The following is a 20,274-nucleotide window of genomic DNA, read 5'->3' as shown; positions in this document are numbered from 1 at the left end:
CTCCTCTTTTTTTTTTGGCAAAGTGCAACCACACCTGGTTACCACAGTTTTGACATGGCCGAAGGTGCAAGTGTGACGAGAAACCTTGAGTTCAGTTCAGGGTTCCCCTGCAGTTCTCAGAGCCACAGAGACACGGGATTTTTACATCCTCGATTGGAAACTTGTAGTCGTAGGTAATTTCCTCATTCACATTGATGTGCTGCTTGGAGTAGATAACGATCTTCTTTTGAGACTCCACCGTGATCACTTTAGCATAACAATTTGGCTGCAAGGGTGACAGAACAGGTGAGGATGTAGGTTCCTCCCAAGCCTCCACACAATTATTTTAAGATAAAATAAAACAGGGCAGTCCTCTCCTGAGACAACCCCGGCCATGCTTCCAGAGCCTGGACTCAGGGCAAGCCTAGGGAGGGAGGCGTGAAGCCAGAAAACAGAGCAGCCCTCCTTGTGCTGCTCCAAAATATCCACATTCTGCTCATGTGTGGAGCAAAAGAGCCTCCACCGAATTTATCACAGGTTAAGAGCAGCTCAGTGATCAACAATTTGGCCAGGCAGGCAAGTCTGGGTGCAGACTGCAGCACACAGCAGAGGGGCAAACAGCAGGGAGGATTTTCCTATGTGGACACTAGAAGGAGCTGAAATTTGGTATGTTTTAAGGAAATACTTGTTAGATTTGCTTGCTCAGTGTCCATCAGGGTCCCCCAAAACAGTCAGGAGGGCTCTTGAGTGCAGTCCGTCTCCCTGCACGTTTCATTTCTCAGGTCCCTCCCACCTCTTTGGCCCCTGCTCTGATCTGCTGTGGCTCATGAACATTTCATCACAACCCAGGCACTTCTGAGGCCGCAGCGAGGGCTGGCAGGGACTGCCCGGGGTGGGCAGCGCACAGGGAACGAGGGCGGGCGGGAACACACACTCACATTGCAGCTGTGGTTGATAAACCTGGCGAAGTTCCCGCACTTGGTGGCATCGATGATGGTGTCGTGGTCCACTCTGAACATGTAACTGCTGCCGATGCCCTCGTCCTCGTAGCGCTTCTCACGCATGTCAGCAATGACCTGCAGAAAGGCCGGGCAGGTTCAGGCCACGCTGCACAACTAACACAGGGCTCCCTGAGCTCTCTGTGCCAGGCCGTGGGGGTTTATAGGATCCCCATCAGCACAAGAGAGCACACACCTAACTGGAAACACAGAAGTTCAGGATGGGCTTCTGAAGGAGGATTCTCCTGAGTTCTCCGTTTCCACGGATTGTGGAAATTCCCACCCTTGTACCTCCAAGCCATACGCCCATCTCTGCCCAGCCCACAGAGCTGACACCTCCAACCCTCGCTGTCACACTCAAGGACTTCTTCCAGGGCTGGTTTTTGCTCAGATTTCCCCCACAGCTTACCTGCCTGATGTTCTGACCCACGTACTCGATCACCATCTCGTCAGCTGCAATGGGTTCCATGGCAAAAAGGCCCCAGTCGTGAATGTGGCTCTTGCAGAATTTTAGTTTTTTCTTCCGGAACTGCATGAAGAAAACACCCCCAAACCCCAACCCTGAATTAGCCGAAGCACAGAGTGGGAAAGGATGTCCAGAACGTGCAGCAGGGGCTGATCTACCTTGAGCTGGTTGAACTTGAGCAGGTCACTGTCGCAGCTCCCAGTGAAGGAGGAGAGGAGCCTGCGCTGCTCTGATCGCCTCTCGGAACCAGCCCGGGTGGAAGCGTGAGGTTGGGCAGGGATGCTCATACCCTGAGAGGACAAACGGGTGATCAAAGCTGAGCCAACACCCTGCAGGCTCCCTGTGAGCAGCCCACATCGCCACAGCACACCTGACATCAAACGTTAACACTTCCCACACAACCCCAGGACAATCAAGGAGGCACGACAGCTTCCTCCCGCTCCTTGCCAAAAGGCAGGAAGCACCTCCTGCGTGTGACAGCGTCAAACCAAACCCCACTCACACCCGGCACTCCTGGGTTCCTCACCTGTGTGTCAGCTGGAGGCTCCTCTGCAAAAGCTCGGCTATTGTTGAGGTATTTGAGTTTGTCCTTCTTATCAATTTTGTAATAGCCTTCGCTTCGTGCACAGCCCGTCACGTGCTCCCGCATCCCGTCATCCCGCTTCTTCTTCTTGGGGGTAGAAAAGCTGGTAGGTGGCAAGAAGTTAAGGAGGAACACAGCCAGAGGTGGATATCAGACTAAACTTGCTACAGTTGCATGGAGCTAACACCAGGAGCCTGGAAAACTAAGAAGGTTTTGCGGGGTTGCAAAAAGTAACATTACTGCTGAGATGCTGCTCAGTCCAGAGGCCTTGGAGAGATGCTGCTCTCACCAGCCTTGGGAAATCAGCTCCTTCAGACACACGTTACAAACCTGCAGGTTTGGGGGCACCTTCAGGGCTGTGGCTCCCGGAGCTGTACTGCTGCCAGCTCACCAAAACACAGCCATGAAGGCTACAACAATTGAGACTGACCCAAAAACGCTCCCTGTGAGGCAAAACGCATCCTCGGCACCAGAAAACTGAGGCAGAGGGAATATAAACACCAAGAGGTGATGGCCTCAAAACTGGAGTGCTGAGGTTTGCTGCAAACAGGAGAGCCTGCAGGTACTTTCACACTTGTGGCACACAATGAGCTCAAGGTGATTTTGAATTGGCTCAAAAAGTGAGTGTAATTTTGCTGTTACAATATAATCCTTAACAAGAGGGACACATTTATTTTCACTATGGGTTTTGTTAGTTATCACTGAATGTTTTAGGTGGTTTGGGCTTTTCTGGTTTTGCTTTCCTGTCTTGCAGGAAGCTAGGGATGAAGATATCTGAACTTCACACAATCTCTAGCAACACACAAGGTGGTGTGTTTGTCTTCTTCAACACATAAACCTGTACATCCTTCCTGAAAACAGTACTGGAGAGTTCTGAGGTTTTTAGAACCTAAAAGAGTCTTTTAGGCTCTGCTCTGGAGATCGCTACTGGTGGCTGCACACACACAGAGCCCTGATGTGCCACTTAGAAACCACTGATCTTATCAGTATTTCAAACTCAAAGCGAGTTAAAGCTGCTAGAACCACTAACTCCTGGTTTTGGGCACAGATGGTGAGATTATTTTTACAGCAAGTTTTAGCTCCACGTGAAAGCTCTGTGTGTGCAGACTAGAAATTCCACAGGCAAGCTGGAGAAAAAGTCTGGTTACATGCAGACAGAAGCTTCTCAAACTAGGAAGGAAACCTCCCCAGAAGAGGTGCCTACAGACTGTCCCTGCACTTTCAGAACGTGCAGCAAAGAACAGCCACTTCTGTATTTTTGTGTTGCAGCTCCAGAGAATAAAACAGCCTAAAATTCCCTGCTCACGCAAGCAATCGCTGTCGCTGCCTCTCCCACCGCCTTCCCGCGCATCTCGCGCGCGGCCGACGCAGTGAGAAAGGATATAAGGATGGAAAACCCACAGGGTGTCATTGAGCCAGTCCATACCATTGTCCTGCTGTAACAAGCGGTCGTATGTGATGCACATGAATTTGATGTCCTCCTCGTCGATGCCCCCGTTCCAGATGTCGTACAGAATGGTCATCTCCTCAAACTCGGAGCGCGGCCTGAACTGCGGCCGCGGCGGGGAATACTCGGGGGAAGGAATCACCGGCAGCTCCTCGGATGCTTTCTTCTGCCTCCGCCACTGTCTCTTAGGTTTCGCGTGAGCTTCTTCTTCCTTGAACTCTTCATTCCACTGGTTCTCCAGCTCCTTGAATGGCAGTTTCTCCGCGACCGTCTCAGCTGCGATTTTCTCGTGGAAACCGTCATTCCTGAAGTCCAGGGTGACGGCTTCAGGGTCTTTCAGTCCGTAGTAGGCGTCAGGATGTCCACTCAACAGCTCTTTGCCCACAGCACCCTCCACCAAGGCCACCGGCATGGGAGGAGGTTCTATGGTTTTGCCCGGGTACACATCCAGCGGGAGGACAGAAGGCGGCGACCGCCTGGGCCGACCCGGCCTCCTTTTGGGAAGAACAGAAGGTGGCGGCGGGGGAGGAAGAATAGAAGCCCCAGGGGGGATTTCTGGGGAGAGCAAACCGGGTTTTACTTCTGCCTTGCATTCCTCGATGGGCATTCTCCCATCTCCATGCATGCAAGGCAGGGCCGCTACAGGTACTGGCTCATCTCGGGGCAAAACCATGTCCATGTGGAAATCCGCTTGCGGGGGGCTGGCAAAGGGGATAGGGGAAGGAACGCTGTTCATGCTGATCGGAAGGGAAGCACCAAGAGGCTCTTTAAAGGTTTTCTCCTCTAGCTCATCCTCTGACTGTTTCTTGCCAGGCAGAAGGCAAGGAATGGTAGCACCAGCCTCCGGGAAAGTAGGCGTGAAATTGAAATCTCTCCCAGGAGTCCGAGGAATGCCACTGTTAATGCCAGGAGATTGGGATGGGTAGGAAAAGGGGCTCCCTGGGACTTGAGGGGAACTGAGGGTCAAGCTGCTGCCTGTAAGGGGAGCATCACTTCCTGGCGTGGCTGGAACGGTGTCCGTGCTCTGCGACTTCGCGAGGGGGTGTGAACACTTGGCCAAAATGTCCCGCCCGGGAGTCCTGGGAATCTCATCTTCCACGGACGTTTTGGTCACCATTAATTGCTCAGGGAACTTCTCTGGAGGGACTAAAGATTCTTCCTTGCCGGGAGTCGATGGCAAGGGAAGCACGGAGGATGGCACCTTGTGGGCTGGCAGCAGGAGAGTCTCAGTGTCCGAGTGGATCATCACCTCCCGCCCGGGCGTGCGGGGCAGCCGCTCGTCCTCCTCCGCCGCCGACGGGGGCTTCGCCTTAACTCGGGCTTCCAAGCTGCTCTCCTCAGGCTTGCCAAAGAAGCTGCTTTTGCTGGGCAGAGGTTCTCCAAAGACTCCCACCGGAGCAGAGATACAGAGAGCTGCCTCCTCGTCTTGAGATTCAGGCTTTGGACCTTCCTGTACCTCTGGCTCCAGCATGGAAGTGGGTTCAGACTCTTCCTCTGAAAGGGGAACAGAGAGGAGAATCAGGAGCTTTGCCTCCAGCTAGTTACCTGCCACTTGCTAGTAAAGACATGTTCAAGATGCCACAGTTAAAGAACAGCTCAATTCCACTGGGAGGCTTTAAAACTCCAGTGCTTTACATTTCGGAGGCACAGAGCGTAGAGTAATTAGACACTACCACACACTTTCCTAATGGACCATAAAAAACCCGCACTATTAATTTGAGGATTAGCTACGACACTCACCAGAACAAAGGTTTCTCTGCTTTCAAAAGCCCTGACAACCTTTTGTACAGACATTAAAGGAATGAGCAGATTGTGGGGTGAGGACTTTGGAGGAGAGCTGTCAGAGCCCAGAGCTGTCACCTTCTCTAATGTGGGAACTCAACTAATTGCAGGCCCAGGAGCACCCTCAGCTCTCCAAGGTGGGAGCGGTGAAGGGAGCAGCAGAACACTCCTGAGCAACACATGAAGGAAACGAGAAGCCCTTGTAATGGATGAGGAGACACTCAGATGTTATCAATGAGGCAATTTATATGCTGCTCTCCCTGCAGCAGCCTCATTTGTCTGGAGTTTATTCACCCACTTAGGGCCAGGTCCAAAAGGAATCAACGGTGAATCTTGTTAGGCAGCTCAAAATAACACTTTAAAATGGGAGAAGGAAAGGAGGTGGAAATGCCTGGAGAGTCGGAAGGGAAGCATTCCCCGCTTGTGCTGAACAAACCTGGGTTTGGCTGCTGTGTGACAGAGCTGGGTGCTCAAGAACAATGCTGCAGTTTGAGTTTGTTCCCACAGCTTACCTGGGAAGCTCCTTACACATGTCAAGTTGCTCAAACGCAGGTGTCTCCAAATTAATGCTCTCTCAGCACACTGACCTGTTCTAGAAAGGACCCGTGCAAAACCAGCTCATCTTTGCCCTGCCCGGTTTAACATTTTACCTCCTTGTGACTTTCAGGTTTTGCAGCAGCCAAGGAAAGATGCCCCGTGCAAGGACTGGATTTCCAGCTCTCTAGATGGCAAAACACTGCCCACTCCTCAGACACCAGCGCTGCCCGAGGCTCCACAGCAGGCCCTGCTAGATGTGCCCTCCCTGTTGGCTCCAATTTTAACTTTTAGATTTCCCCCAGTTGCCAAATTACTCGAGCTTTATGCATCTCACTCCTGTTCTAGTAAAAGGTTTTCAATTTCCTTGGGTTAAATACAACTCTGTATTGATGGAAGACAATTTCCTTCCTCCAGAAAACTAGAAAGCATCACTCCTTTAAAAGGAGTAGGTGACAAAACCCCCCGCAGATAATATCAGGAGCCATACATAACTCTGAGACTCCACTCACCTGCCCCGTACAGCTTCCCTGTCACATACTGCTTCGATAAGAAAACCAAAAGGAGCCAGTGGTGACATTCCTGTTCTGTTTTAGCAGCCATGGTTTTTCTATCTTGAGCTCCAGCCACCACACCACCCGATCCGTCACCCTCGGATGATGACAACTGTTCAGTTCCTGTAGGACTCCAACTAAACTGGCCCAGGATAAGATTCTGGATACAGTAACCACAGTATTTTTAGTAGCAGATGGCTCCTGTAAAGCTCCTTACTAGGAAGGAAAGTTCAGGACAGACCTCCTTCTTTCCCTGTACAGATAATCCCTAGCCTAGAATCAAGACTGGTAGAAGAATGAGAACAAGGGAAATACAAGCCCAAACATATTGGATACTGGGAGAAAATTTACTTGGAAAAGTGGGAACAAAACTCCAAAGCACATGCAAGGGCATACCTGGCCTACAGATGGGAGAGAGTGCAAGTTTTGTCTCCTGGTCTCTCTCCATAACCAAGTGTTTCAGAGTTTCAGCAGCAATAGAAGCCCCCGGGACCTGGCCGCACTCACTTTCCCCCGCCTTGATTTCTTCACTGCCTTCATCTTTCACTGCCAAAGCTGGCTCGGCAAGTCCCAAGCCTGCTGCATCCATGTAGTCATCCACAGGATACAGGTCCAAAATAGTCTCCCTCTCATCATCAGGAAGCTCAAGACCAGCAGGTTCGTGCTCTGGCTCAGCAACCATGGCTTCTCTGCTTTGATCTTCAGCCACCTCTTCCTCCTCTTCCTCCTCCTCATCTTCATCATCCTCCTCCTCCTCATCTTCATCGTCCGAGTCTGAACTTGACTCGAATTCAGAGGAGTCCTCACTTTCATCAGATGATTCAACTTCAGCCTTGGAAGACGAGGGACTTGCTGCATCTACAAGAACAAACTGCCATTAGTTCTGCCTTTTGGCTTTATTAAACTATCAGGGGCATATGTCCCTTCTACTGTAAAAGCGTGGAAACAGCATCAACAGCAGCGTGTGGGTTTGAAGGAGTGGCCTCCCAACTGATTTAATTTTGCAGAGATTTATAAATCCTGTCTCTGGGTGCTTCCATCAATCACCACACAACTGGTGAGGAGCAGCGCTGCCTGGCACCTTCCCACGTGGTTCTCTTGGTGTACTGGAACTTTTACTGAGATTTACTGCTGCCTTTATGACACGGCCTTAAAAAGTGGAAACTCCCAGCTTCTAGAGCAGAAGCTGATAGATATGACTGAGTTACTGGCAGCCTAATTACCCTTGTCTGAAATCTGGCCCCTTCTCCCCCCAGCCACTCCTGTTCCACAAAACAAGCACACACTTAGCTGGGCTTGAGACCCCTGCCCCTGTGCCAGGGTGGGCTGAGATCAGGCGGGGGCTGGAGAGCTGTAAAGGAACCCAGTGACTGAGGGGTCATGGGAACCTCACAGGTAACAATTAAAAGCATCTCTCTGCATTATATTGTGTAAAACTGCCCATCAGTGAAGGGAGGCGCACAAGTAACAAAATCAGCTCACAAAGGCAGAAGGGAGACCACAGCTGACCCAAAGGTGACACGTGCTGCTCCCACTGCAGCTGCTTACCCTCCTCGGAGTCCTGCTCCTCCTCCTTGTCGCTTGTGTCTATGCCTGTCTCCTCCTCATCATCTTCATCCTCGTCTTCCTCATCATCTTCATCCTCATCATCTTCATCCTCCTCATCCTCCTCTTCCTCCTTTGCAAGAAAGCATTGCCAAAAATGAACAGTGCCTGTGACCCGGCTGTCAGTGCAGCAACCACCAGGGACTCTCAGGGAGGCTGTCAGAGAACCTGAAGAGGGAGTGACCTGGCAGAGGTTCTGTAAGGACAGACCCCACCAGGAGCACTCACGTCCGAGGAAAGGGAACTTTGGCACTACCAGGCCCCCTTTTAATGACAGACAGCGTTGAAACTGCAGCCACACACCAACACACCTTGCCAGGTGCTGCTTTCACCAAGCCTCCCTCTTCTTCCTGCTCCTCTTCCTTCTCTGAGGAGGACTCTTCCTCTTTCCCTGATGTTTCATCTCCCTCCTCTCCCTCGCTGTCGAGCTCCAACGGCCTCGCTGGTCGCCGTCGCAGCCCCACTGCCTCTGCATCCTTCTTTGACAGCTCAGATGTGGTATCAGAAGCATCCCTGTCCCTCTCCGACTCTGAGGAGCAAAAGGCAGCAGAAATTACCATCAAATACCTTGGAAAGGACAGGAGTTAACTACATAAGGGAAATGTCTTCTTTGGGAAGATGGAAGTCAGGAGCAATGTGCCCATGTGGTGTGAGGGTCCCCAGGCCTACGGGGACTCGCTGATGTCACTGTGAACAGTGCTGATGGCAAAATTGGGTGGCCAAAGCTGACGCTCCCTAGGCAGAGCAGACAGGAGACATGGCATGACTGAGGTCAGGACAGGTAACCTCAATTTAATGGTTTTTTGTTCCATTTTTTGGCTTCAAAACCACTCGTGTTGAATCGACTTCAACATGAACCCATGTGCAAAACAAGGAGTATTCAAAGCTTTGTCTCCTCTTTACTCTTCCCTGGTTACAGGAAATAATGTTAAGATATTTTCAAACAGATTTTTCTGGTAAATAACTTTGGTTTCTTCCTCAAATCAAATGCAGAGCAAACTGTTACGTGCTTCCTCCCACCACGTCCCAGCGAGCCGTGAGCACACCCCAAACAGCCCATGAACCCATCTGAGCCCCTTCTGCTGGGGCCCAGCACAAATAAAATAGGTTAGGAGTTATTCTTAAAATGTGGGTCTTAAACTTCCCACCAGTGAATTTCAGATAATTGAACCCAGAGGAGCCATGTCCCAGCTGATCAGAGCTCTGTGAGAAGCAGGGCTTGGCTCAGATCCTCCACTCTGTTTAACTGTAAGTGAGCACACTGCTGTGAAGTTTAAAGGGATTCAGCTGGAGTGGGGTTTGCATCTGCTCCTAGGTTTCAAACAAATGCACTTTGCAAACCTTCATCTTCATCATCCACAGAAGTAGAAGGCCGGATTCTCTTCTGATCCCCCGCTGAGGCAGCTTCAGGTGGCTCCTTTCTTTTCACCTGAACAAAAGACACAATTAGCATTTCTGAAAGTTTAGAAACAGCAGAAATCAACTTCTTAAGCAAATCGCCACTTCTTTACTTTGCCGTGGTCACTTACAGCAGAAACCAAAGGCCACTTCCCAGCTCTTGATCTCTATTTGCTTGCAAACAGAATTTCACTCTGAATGAAACCCTACCCCTTCAATTTGCATGGAAACACCCCGGGTACCAGCATGGTGCATGTCAGCACCAGGTACTTTGAGGATGACAGAGAAAACCCTCAACAAATCCATGTGTCTGAGATTGCAGCAGAACAGAAAGAGAGCCTAAGCACATCTTAAGGGACCTCAAAGCAAGTTTTACTCTAAATAAAGACTGGAGAATCTCTAATCCCAAACCTTTACTTGCACCTTCTGTGCATTCAAAAATCCTAATTTCAGGGAAGCCCTCTACACTCTCTTACCCCACACATCTTTTAAGATACTTTTAATTTTTTACGCAGATGCTTTTCAAAACAGATACCCTGTGCTTCTGAGGAGACAGTTCAAGAAAACTTCAGGCGAGACTCAGCTGCCAAACCATCACATTCCAACCAACACAGTAACTGGGTAAAGCACTACCAGCATACGTGTATTTTTATGATCATGCTGAAACTCTGCATCCTAAACACAGGCAAATGTCCCCTTTCCCTGGCAGAGCAGGGAGATCCTCTACACACAATTCACACAAGCGGAGGATGAAAAGCTAAGGGAACAGAGGGTCCTTGCTCTGGTCCTGGGGGGTCAGAAGCAACCCCCTGAGTGAACACCGAGTGGGGTGAACAGCCTGAGGGCTCTGGGGCACAAACCCAGCGAGGTCTGTCCTCCTAGGGCTCCTCTCTGGGGGATGTCAGCACAGGGAAGAGAGTTTTTTGTTTTCACCTTGAAGGATGGCAGGCGGATGGCCCCTCGTAACCCAATGCCCAAACCGATTGCCTCGTAGCCCAGCCCTTCTCCTTTGTTCCAGTTCTCCAAAAGACAGGAGGCGATTCGATCCTTTGGCTTCGGTTTTTCCTCCAGCTCTCCTCCAGACTTCACTGGAGTGAGAGACGCCTGCAAGAGAGAAGGCAGATTTGAGAGGGAAAGTTTCCTGGGAAGGACACGAAGCCTGGAAACCATTTAGACAGTCGAGGTTTGGGAAAATATCACTGCCCTGCCCAGGCATCAGTTTCTTTGAGGACACCTGAAGGTGCCCCACACCTGAAAGGAAATAGAGCTGCACAGAATAATATAAATAACCTGAGCGTGCTTTAGGCAAGTCAGCCCAACAATGTGTTATCTTCCTTTGCTAACCCACATAAATGAAAGCAACTCCAGACCTTCCAGTTGGGAACACACCTTCCTTCTGTGGAGTGCAAGGCCAAATATAGTGCATCAAAAAATCACACACATCCCTGTGTCTCCTTAGCAACCACAGCCCAAGGCCACAAAACCTGCCAGAAGTCTCCAGCCCTGGGAACAGGAACACAAAAACGTTTGGGTGAAACACCAAAGGGTGTACGAAACAGACACACAGCCTCAACAAATCCTTTTCCACCAGAGCTGAGATGCAAAGGAAGAGCAGGCATTCAGACCTCTGCAGCTGTGGAGAGGTGAACAAGCCAGGAGAACGTCACACACGGCGGCACGTCACGCTCTGCCCGAGCCAGGGGCACTGGAGGTGACACTCACCTGCATCAGCCCGTGGAATAACACCCCAAACAGTTTCTCTTGCACACCCTAACAGAGCTGAAGTGGGCTCTAATCACCAAAGAGGCAGCACAAGCTCAGCTCTCCCACTAATAAAGGACAAGACTAATGGGAGTACGGAGCAGAGATTCCAAGCAGCAGCACTCCCTGGCCAGGGTGCCTGGTTATTCCTGCCACTGCTCAATGCATCTTACTCAGGCTTTCAAACCTAAACCCACCACTAGATTTGGGAACAAGGAAAAGCTTTGCCCTAGCTCAGGGCTGAAAAGGTCCATGGAGTGTGCTGCCTTCCCCAGCAATGTGCTCCGCTCAGAGCTTTCACCTCATACATTTTCCACCCTGTCTGACCCAGGACACCAGCTTTATCCTCGAGCCTTCCCACCCTCTACCTAGGGCAGGATGCCTCTTGGAAGTCAAACAGCTGCCAGAGCTGGAATCAATCAATCAATCAGCTGCCTTTGATGGAATCTAGCAGCCAGAATGAGTGTGATGGCAGAGCACATGGGGAACTGACCCCCAGATGCCACCAAGGAGCCCAGTAACCCCATCCTCACATACACACACACCAGCAATGGGAAGGCACACTGTAAGCTGAATATTTATATTTTGTTTTCTGCAAAAGCATCCAGCTTGTTCCTGAGAAGGAATCCTGTCCCACCCCAATGCCAGGGGTGCCTAGTCCTAGCAGAAAGGAGGTTCTGAAATCTGTGAGGTTTTTCTCCACTCAACAGTAACACATGCCCTGGGGCAGAAATGGTTCTGGCATCTCTGTTCCTGGACAGAAAGCACACGTGGTTTTCCATGCAGCAATTTCATTTTTTCAACTACACTGCTCACATCCAACATAACCTGTGGCAAGGACTGTGGCAAGCTGCTGTGATACAGTCAGCTTCCCTTCCCAAAATTGCTTATAAATCCCAGGTGAGGGAAGAACACCCCAAATCCAGTCATAACTTAGGATGTAAAAGAGCCAGAAGATCTGCCTCAACTCGCTTCTGCTCCTTCACCACAGATGTCTGGTTTAAAACAAATTCCTCAGTATTTCAGTCGCTGTTTTTGTAACTATTTGCTAGATCTTGTTTCCTTTATTGCCCTGGAAACTCAGGGGCCTCCTCCAAGACTGTCAGCACACACTTGGTGGCAGAAGAAAAGCTCTGAGCATTAGTCAGGAGGAGAGGGATGGGGTTTCTGCTGCACGTCACGCCAGCCAGCTCTAAGCCACAGCAAATTACACTGTCATAAAACAGCTGTTAAGTAGCAGCATTACCAATCCCTCCAGAAAGCCAAGGAGCTCTCCCAGGCACCAGAGCTAACATGCAAGGGGTTTACAAAAACAGGTGGTGAGGATACTGCTCCGAAAACTGACATTTGAAACAGATCTACCTGCAGGTTGTGGTTTGTTCTGTTATTTTTACAGTAATTCACTGCAATGGTCATTTCTGAAGCTTGCATTGACCTTTCAGTAGCGTTAGGTTTTTAGGGTAGTGACAAATTCACCACACATTAGATCACAGAGCTGTTTGCTGGCTGAGGTACACTTCAAATTGGGTGAGAAAAGGATCAGAGGATTCAAGCAAAGCTGTTTTCTCAGCTATTCCCTGGAACTCTTCGTGCATTTGGCCAATGTTCAGCTTTTGAGTTAACTGCTGCTCTGTACATGCATTGGGGAGGGGGCAGAGCTGGAAATACCCACAAATCTCATTGCACAAAGCGGGGAACACAAAAACTGAGGCTCGGTGGTTTCAAACACTCCTCTTGCATCTGACCTTAGTTTTTCAGAGCTAAACTTCAGCCTCCTCTTGTACGTACCAATTTAGGGGTTTGGACTTTGTAAAGTCAGCTCCAGACCCCCGCCGACCCCACGCACCGGCCACAAGCACTAAGAACAGCTCCCCCCAGGACCCAGGACAGAGCACGCGAAAACCCACTTTTGCCAGACGTTCCTTCTTGTCCCACCAGTCATCAAACGCCCGGAACGCCACCACTTCCACCATCTTGCGGTTCAGGTCCCTTTTCATGATGGCCTTTAGCTCCTTCACTATGACCAGGAGGACTCCATCCACAGTGGCTTTGTGGGGATCTTCCTTCTTGGGCTCGTAACCCGGGGGCGGAACCGAGGGGTCGAACTTGGGCAGCGGCGGCCACTGCTGCCCGCGGGCCAGGGCGGCTCCCATGGAGAACGGGCGGTAGGGAGGCAGATTCACGAACTGCATCCGGCCCGTCATGAAAGGCGGGTACTGGTAGGTGTTCTGCGCCTGCATCATGCGGCTCAGCATCTGCGTCTGCATCTGGAAGGACATGGGCATGCCGCCCCACTGGTTGCCCAGGACGCTGATCATATCCACCTGCATGACCGGGAACATGCCGGGATGGAAGGGGGGCAGCGGGGGCAGGATGTGAGGCGGAGGGACCCCCGGCGGGGCGGGCAGCGGCGGCGGGGGCACGGTGACGGCCGGGTGGGTGGGTGGCGGCGGCGGGGGCAGCGGCGGCGGCATCGGGAAGCCCGGCTGAGGGGGAGGAGGAGGAGGAAGAGGAGGGAATCCCGGCGGCGGCAGCGGGGGGATGGACGGGGCCATCACGGCCGCGTTGCTGACGGAGGAGTTCACCACAATGGTTTTGGCACATTCCGCGCTGGCGATGGGCGCGGGGTTGGTCTCGTCGTCGGAGATCTCCATGTCCTCCCCTGAGGAATGCTGACCCTGCCACAAAAGAGAGGGAAAAGGTGATGAGCGCATTCTCTTTACATGGAATGCCACAGCGCTGGGCCGCTTCAAACAAAAGATAAGTTTAACGCACGTTTTAATTGGGAACGGAGAAAAGCGAGCGATGCTCTGAAAAGACAGGGCCCGCTGAGCAGCTGGTGCCTATTGAAGCTTTTCTCTTCCGTGTCAGACCTCAGGAATCAGAGAGGTAAAAGCTTTCTAAAAGAGCATCAGCACAAGTGAACAAAACCCTCAGCTTCTATGCAGCAGGAGGAATTGCTCCCATGCTTGGTGAAATACACGCAATCCAAACGTCCTTCACTGCAAGATACATTATCTCTGATTTGCATCTAGTACTCCTAGGTACATTGCACCGTGAGTTTTTATTCCTTGGTTTTTCCATGCACAAATAATTACCCTGTTTTTTAATTACAATCCCTGGCTCATTTGCTGTCAACTCCTAACCTCTAATTGTGGAAAAACAATACCTCCACATGGCTGCTGCTACAAAAAGCTGTCTTGACTAGACCACAGAAATTCACATGGGAAAAAATAACCCCAAATCTGCTTAAATTGCTTTTAAACATCAAAGTCGTAAATGCTGTGATTCAAAGACATAGCCTATGTTGCGTTTTGGGACAAAATGAATACTTTACTAGCCACAAGAAATACAGACTTGTAGAAAATGCTAAGACTGTGTCTTACCTCTGCTGCCAAAGGGATGGAAACCGGATTAAAACAGAGGGTGCCAGCTTGCTCTGAAGTCTCAAAGCTGCCTGACCGGGTCTTGTACAAAAGAAAAGTCTCAGGAACTACCTACACCCTCAACAGCACATGGTCACACCTGCACACAGCGTCCCACAGACACTTCAGTCCTCAAGGTGTCTCCAGCACCAAGAATCCACACGCAGGACTGTCACATCCCTCAGGTACTGAAACCCTGATACGAAACACAGTAACCAAATACTGCTGGAAGACACATGCACACAGTGACAGTTTATGTGGGAAACATGAATGGGGCTGATCTCTGACTGGAGTGATGACAGCTGACAGGACAGGGTCCCTGTACCCTCCAAACTTGTCTCACATTGCTGACGTCAGTGACGAGCCCCCCGTGCTCCCCAGCACTGCCCAGGGACAGCAGGAATGCTCCTCCTGGCCAGGGCCCTCCCTCTGCCCTGGGAGCCAGGAAGAGAGCACCATCATCGCCTCTGTCACAATCCTGGCAAGAGTTTTGGAACCTGCTGGCTGTTGTCAGCCAAATTTGACTGTAGATCCCAAAGATATTTATTATTTGCTCCACATTTCGTGCCAGCAGTGCCTTTTCTCTCTGCTCTCCTACCAGTCTCCCAAGTGTGAAAGGAAAGAGCAGTATCAGACACTGGAGAACCTGGAAGTTCTGGAAGAGCTGCTGAGGAGCAGACTTTGTTGGCAGTTTTCACATTGAAGCCGCTGCGATTTGGTTCTTAACCTGTGAATTTCTTACTGGGGTATGCAAACAAAAGCAGGAGCAGCTGAGCTGACTCTGCTACAAACTGTCTCCGTGTGAAACTGAGCAACCACAACTATCCAAATCACTCCAAATGTTTCCCGTTTTATCAAAGGTCATCTCTGCTACGGCAGCTACCACCAGAGAGCAGGCTGAGCACGACTCTTGCAACAGCAGCTGTGCAAATCCTCCAGTCCTGGCACCTCCCCTCGCCCCGGCTTCCTCGCATTCCTGCGCTGCAGCACGAACTCACCGCCTCCCGCAGCGCCCGGCTCACCCCCAAAAAGCCACTGGCGGTTTTAGTGCCCAAAACGCCCATCAAGGAGACGCCGTTCACCTGGCAAACCCTGAGCAAGAGCTATCGAGCCCTGGTGATGGAGAGGGGACTCCCCCGTAGCCACAGAGCCACTTTAGTGCATCTGGGCAACTCCGAGGGCTGTTTTGTAAACCCTGAAATGAGCAGCTAAAAAAGAAGTAGAGGTGATAACCCGTTGCACTCGAGTCTTTCCAAAGCCCAGCTGTATCATGCCCTTGAGCTGCCCACATCTGGCTCACGCTTCTCCGTGGGTCTCACACCCTGCATCCTCTCCCCAGCTGCTCTATTGCGGTCACGTCCCACGCCGAGGATGCCGGGGAATAAAAGGACATTCTGCAGTTTCAACTACTGCAGCTCCAGTGAAAGGAGCAGAGGAAGAGCAAAAAGGACGGCTGTGGCAGGTGTAAACAAGATTCCTGTGAAACAGACCCCGGTTTTCACTAAGTGAACACAAAAGCCCCTGTTAAAAGCACTGGCTCCAATTGCAAACGCTGGATGATGCTAAAGGTCAGCACTGGATAATGCCAGGAGTGTTCAGGCTACCAAAGACAGACAAAATCAGCTTCAAGTTCACATTCACCTCATCTGACGGGGCATGGAGAGAAGTCACCTCATGAGGCCTCGGGGGAGACCAGCACTGAGCAGTGTCCAGCCACAAAGTCTCCTCAGTCCCTCCTGCAGGACTTTGTACCCACCCAGAGCCCTCCCAACCTCCCATCCTGGAGCACCAGCAGCCCCCAGCCTGTCCCAGCCAGTCCTGCCACACGAGATTTGTGTGCTCCTGCCCATCACCCAGAGCCCACTGCCACCCACAGCAGCCTCTCATCAGCCTCAGTACCAATGAGTCCTGCCTGATAAGTGAGGCTGGTTTTCCCTCTTGAAGGAAACATCACATAGAAGAGCCAGTCCTGAAATTGCAGAGAGGTGGCAGGACTAGCAGGATTCCATCCTTTAGGGCACAGAGCTTCCTTCATCCATACATGCATTAATTTTTACTTAAGCTGAAATGAGAATTGCCAAAGCAATAACCAGTGCTTGAAAGATTGAAAGATTTGTCTCTTTTTTTCCCCTTCTGATGCTCAGATGGGTCTACAGGAAGCAACAACAGATTCCCTGCTTCCTACAACGTTGGGCTGACGACTCACCTCCACGGCACAGCGCACACAGACTGTGCTCCAGTTTTATCCCAAGCAAGATGGATAGGGAGAGAGAAGGAGATTAAATGGCAGGCAGAAAAGGATCAGAAAAAGCACAGGGGGTAGGGTGAAAGAATCACAAGGTTAGGAAAGAGGTCAAACCAAAAGAAGATCACCTACAAGGAAGTCTTTAAAGAAAGTTAAGAGTAATGAATATTTAAAGCGAATGACTTTTCTGTAACTGCTCATATCTAAGGGGGGGAAATGTAGGCACCGAGTGAAAGAGATCAAGGTACAGACAGAAAAACCAAGGGGAGACATAGAAAGATCTTCTGTTATTTGAATTTCTTTTCATTCACCTGTCTGAACCTGGATTTACTATGGTTGCTACCATATACCTCTCAGGGTAGAGCTGAAAAGCACCTGTACTGTCCTCTCAAAGAAACTGCCTTCTAGCTGGCCTCCCTCTTTGCTCTCACAAGCAGAAAAAAGTGAGCTGACAGATGACACACATACTGCTATGAGAATATCACGGCCATCACTGTCAAAAAACCACCTGTGTCAATCAGTCCTGGCATTCACCTGCCTGTTTCTGAGGTCATCTGGTACAATGCCACCAGAAAACCTCCCTTCAGCCCACTGAGAGAAGAGCCATTTCCAGCTAAATTAATTTGTGCTGCCATCTTTACTCTGGATTAATTAAATTAAGAGTTAGCAAAACAGGTATTTAATTATACGCATGACACATTTTTCCAAAGGTTCTTTAATGATGCAAATTTGTTGGGAGAGATTCATGTCAGCGTAACTGGTTATAAATGGCCTCATTCACTGTTCACCCAAAATGTTAATTGCCACCTTTAACACCAGCAGAGTGTGCAGAGACTCTTAAGTTAAATGAGGGAACATCCTGGGATGCCACTCCTTCATCAGCTGGAACAGGGACAGGGTAGAGCCACTGGCTCCAGGGTATCGATCCCACCTCAGAGCCATACCCAGCATTTTGCAAGCAAACGTTCATTTCTCCACAGAAAAGAAACCACATCCTAATATTTCCACGCAGACCTGGCAGCTTCCAGATATGAGGATCTCCATCCCCTGACCCAGAGGAGCACTGACACCACGGCAGTGATTAGGGCTGTACACACTGTTCAGTACCTTTCTTACAGAGAAATTTCCATTCCCTTCTAAAAGGCCATCTGATAAAAGAATTTACTCACAATTTCAGAACACATCAGCTAACAGCTCATTTTGCTTTAAACATTCTGCTGGGTACCAAGTTACTTATATCTGATGTAGGTTCAGTGTACCACTGAACATAGCAACTACTCTGGCATTACCTGCTCTGGGGCATCAAAATAATGAAACGCAGGACTGATGGCATTCAGCACACTACAAGGGCATTACCCTTCATGCTTTTCAGTAAAGCTAGAACTTTAAAGAAGAAGGCACTCTTGGATAAGGTAGTAGTTTTCCTAACCTGGTTAAACAGTCATCACTCGGTTTTGGATTAAGTCCAAGCAAGGGTTGAAAAAAATTCACAAGTGATTATCTCACACTTTATCCTTACAAAAAGCATGGAGAGAAAAGCCTTTAGAGGTGATTGAAGGGGGTCATACACCAAGTCACTAAAAGAGTCAAGAACAGGCTCCAGGTCCCTCTGACCTCCTGTTCCCAACTCCAGCTGCCTCTCCACACCAGGCTCTGTGCTCTGTGTTTGACAAGGGAAACAGCCATGATCCCTGGGTCAAACAGCTCAAACTCTAACACACAATTCTCTTCCCAGACTCCTTCAGCAGAGCACATTAAAGAGAATGAGACATTTCACACCTGCCATATTTCTCATGCCACCATCCAGAACAAAAATGAAGCCTGAGGTCACCAACCAGCCACCTGCAACTCTTCCTCCAAGATAACTTCACTGAAAAACTCCTTTCAAGTTCGGCCCAGAGAATCCCACCATTCACTCTGCTAACAGAGTAAATACCAAATACCTCTCGCAGCCCAAAAATTCGCAAACCCAGCGAGGGCTTCAGTGAGTATTGCTTTGTTCATTTTTAATCTGTTTTCAGCTTGCAGGTTCCCCGTTCTAGGCAAAGCACAGAGGAGCCGTGGCTCTGAACTGCCCTCTTGTCCTGCCAGCAGAGCAACGCTCAGGCACGATGACAGCAGAGGGACCGTGCTGAGCATTCACACCTTGCTGTGCCAGGCGTGAACAAGGCAGACTCTGCCCCTTATTTACAATGCACACAAGTATTTTTACTCTGCTAACCATAATTACAGCCCTGCCTCGGGAAGAACACGCACGAGGGCGGTGCTTCGCTGGCGGTGCAGATGTGGAGTACAGGAGGGCAGAGCCGCTGCAGGTGGTTTGCCAGCGGTCCAGCAGCAAAAACACAGAGCAAACTGCTGCCTGCACCTTCCTGGGTGAGCTCTCCAGCCTGGTCAGGTCACTGTGCCGTCCCCAGTGCCTGTGGTGGCTCGTGGTGGCCAGCCCACCACAGCCTGGGCTGAAGCTGGAATCAGGTTCCTGCCTCCTCCCCGTGGGTCAGTCTGGTCTTTCCACCTCCTCTGGGCAGCTGAGAGAGCTCCCATCCTCCTGCTGCAGTCAGAGCCCACAAGGACAACCAGAGCAGCTTTTAATTGGAGCAACTTTCTGGTGTTTGCACTGTAATAAAATGCCCAGCTCAGTAATTGGCACATGGAAAGATTTACATATTACAAATCAGTGATTATAAAATATCTCCAGCAACATGTGGTTCTGTCTCTAGAAAAGAAGACTGCAAGGTTTTTATGTAGTTATATATATACACAGCACTTTATAAATGAGCTCACAAGCAAAGGCTGCAAACACACAGATCAGAGGGATGGACTCAATGCTGTGTCGCACAAAAAGGGGCCCCAAAAAACCCTAATGGAACAGGGATTTCTCACAGAAGGAGAGACACTCCTTGTATGTTTTGGTTTCTCTAGTACCAATTGCCAAAGTACCTCTCACTACCTGAAAAAGAGAATTCAAGCTCTCTGTGATGACAGAATCCCACCTACCACACACACACTGTGTTGGCTCAGGTTGTGTTTTGGTCTGGTACTTGCAGCACTTCTTTGGCACAGGCAATGCTCCCCACACCTACAGGGCTGCCCAACAAGTAAAACAAGTGACAATAATATCCAAGTGCTCATTGTAAACAAACAGCACTGCAAACGCCAGCCCAGTTTACGCCACTTACTTTCCTTCCTAAGGCCAAGAGGGAACTTTGAGTTGATATCTCAAACCACAGAAGGATTTGGAATTCCCTGGAAGACCTTGTTGGTCGCAGAAGGGGACAGGGGTGAGGAAACACCACGTGCCTGTGTCTCACAACGTGCTCCATCAGGTTCTGGTCCCTAATTAGACCATCCTGCACATGGGGAGATGCCACAAGCAGGGATTTGGAAAGATGTGGGGAAGCAGCTCAACTGGGCTGTGAGTGTAGGGCAGGAAGGGCTCTTGAGAGGAGAAGGCACATGGGGCTAAAGCTTACAAAGGGAAAAGGTCTCCTCACTCC

The 20,274-nt window shown here is 50.2% G+C and overlaps 1 protein-coding gene across 1 annotated transcript in view; it reads right to left on the bottom strand.

Moving 5' to 3' along the window:
• SETD1B (SET domain containing 1B, histone lysine methyltransferase) overlaps nucleotides 1-20,274 on the bottom strand; it is a 43,552-nt gene continuing 23,278 nt past the window's right edge. The window contains exons 7-18 of the mRNA XM_040081052.2: nucleotides 13,015-13,785; nucleotides 10,280-10,450; nucleotides 9,290-9,377; nucleotides 8,260-8,477; nucleotides 7,892-8,021; nucleotides 6,740-7,201; nucleotides 3,411-4,967; nucleotides 1,970-2,136; nucleotides 1,602-1,733; nucleotides 1,387-1,506; nucleotides 918-1,055; nucleotides 1-265 (exon numbers count right to left, since the gene is read on the bottom strand). Coding sequence (XP_039936986.1) covers nucleotides 92-265; nucleotides 918-1,055; nucleotides 1,387-1,506; nucleotides 1,602-1,733; nucleotides 1,970-2,136; nucleotides 3,411-4,967; nucleotides 6,740-7,201; nucleotides 7,892-8,021; nucleotides 8,260-8,477; nucleotides 9,290-9,377; nucleotides 10,280-10,450; nucleotides 13,015-13,785 — 4,128 coding nt within the window. The 3' untranslated portion in view covers nucleotides 1-91. The remainder of the gene's footprint in view (nucleotides 266-917; nucleotides 1,056-1,386; nucleotides 1,507-1,601; nucleotides 1,734-1,969; nucleotides 2,137-3,410; nucleotides 4,968-6,739; nucleotides 7,202-7,891; nucleotides 8,022-8,259; nucleotides 8,478-9,289; nucleotides 9,378-10,279; nucleotides 10,451-13,014; nucleotides 13,786-20,274) is intronic.

The sequence above is a fragment of the Hirundo rustica genome, chromosome 17 (genome assembly GCF_015227805.2).
Source record: "Hirundo rustica isolate bHirRus1 chromosome 17, bHirRus1.pri.v3, whole genome shotgun sequence".
Classification (NCBI taxonomy): domain Eukaryota; kingdom Metazoa; phylum Chordata; class Aves; order Passeriformes; family Hirundinidae; genus Hirundo; species Hirundo rustica.
The sequence above is the reverse complement of the archived record's forward strand: the minus strand, read 5'-3'. Positions and strand labels throughout refer to the sequence as shown.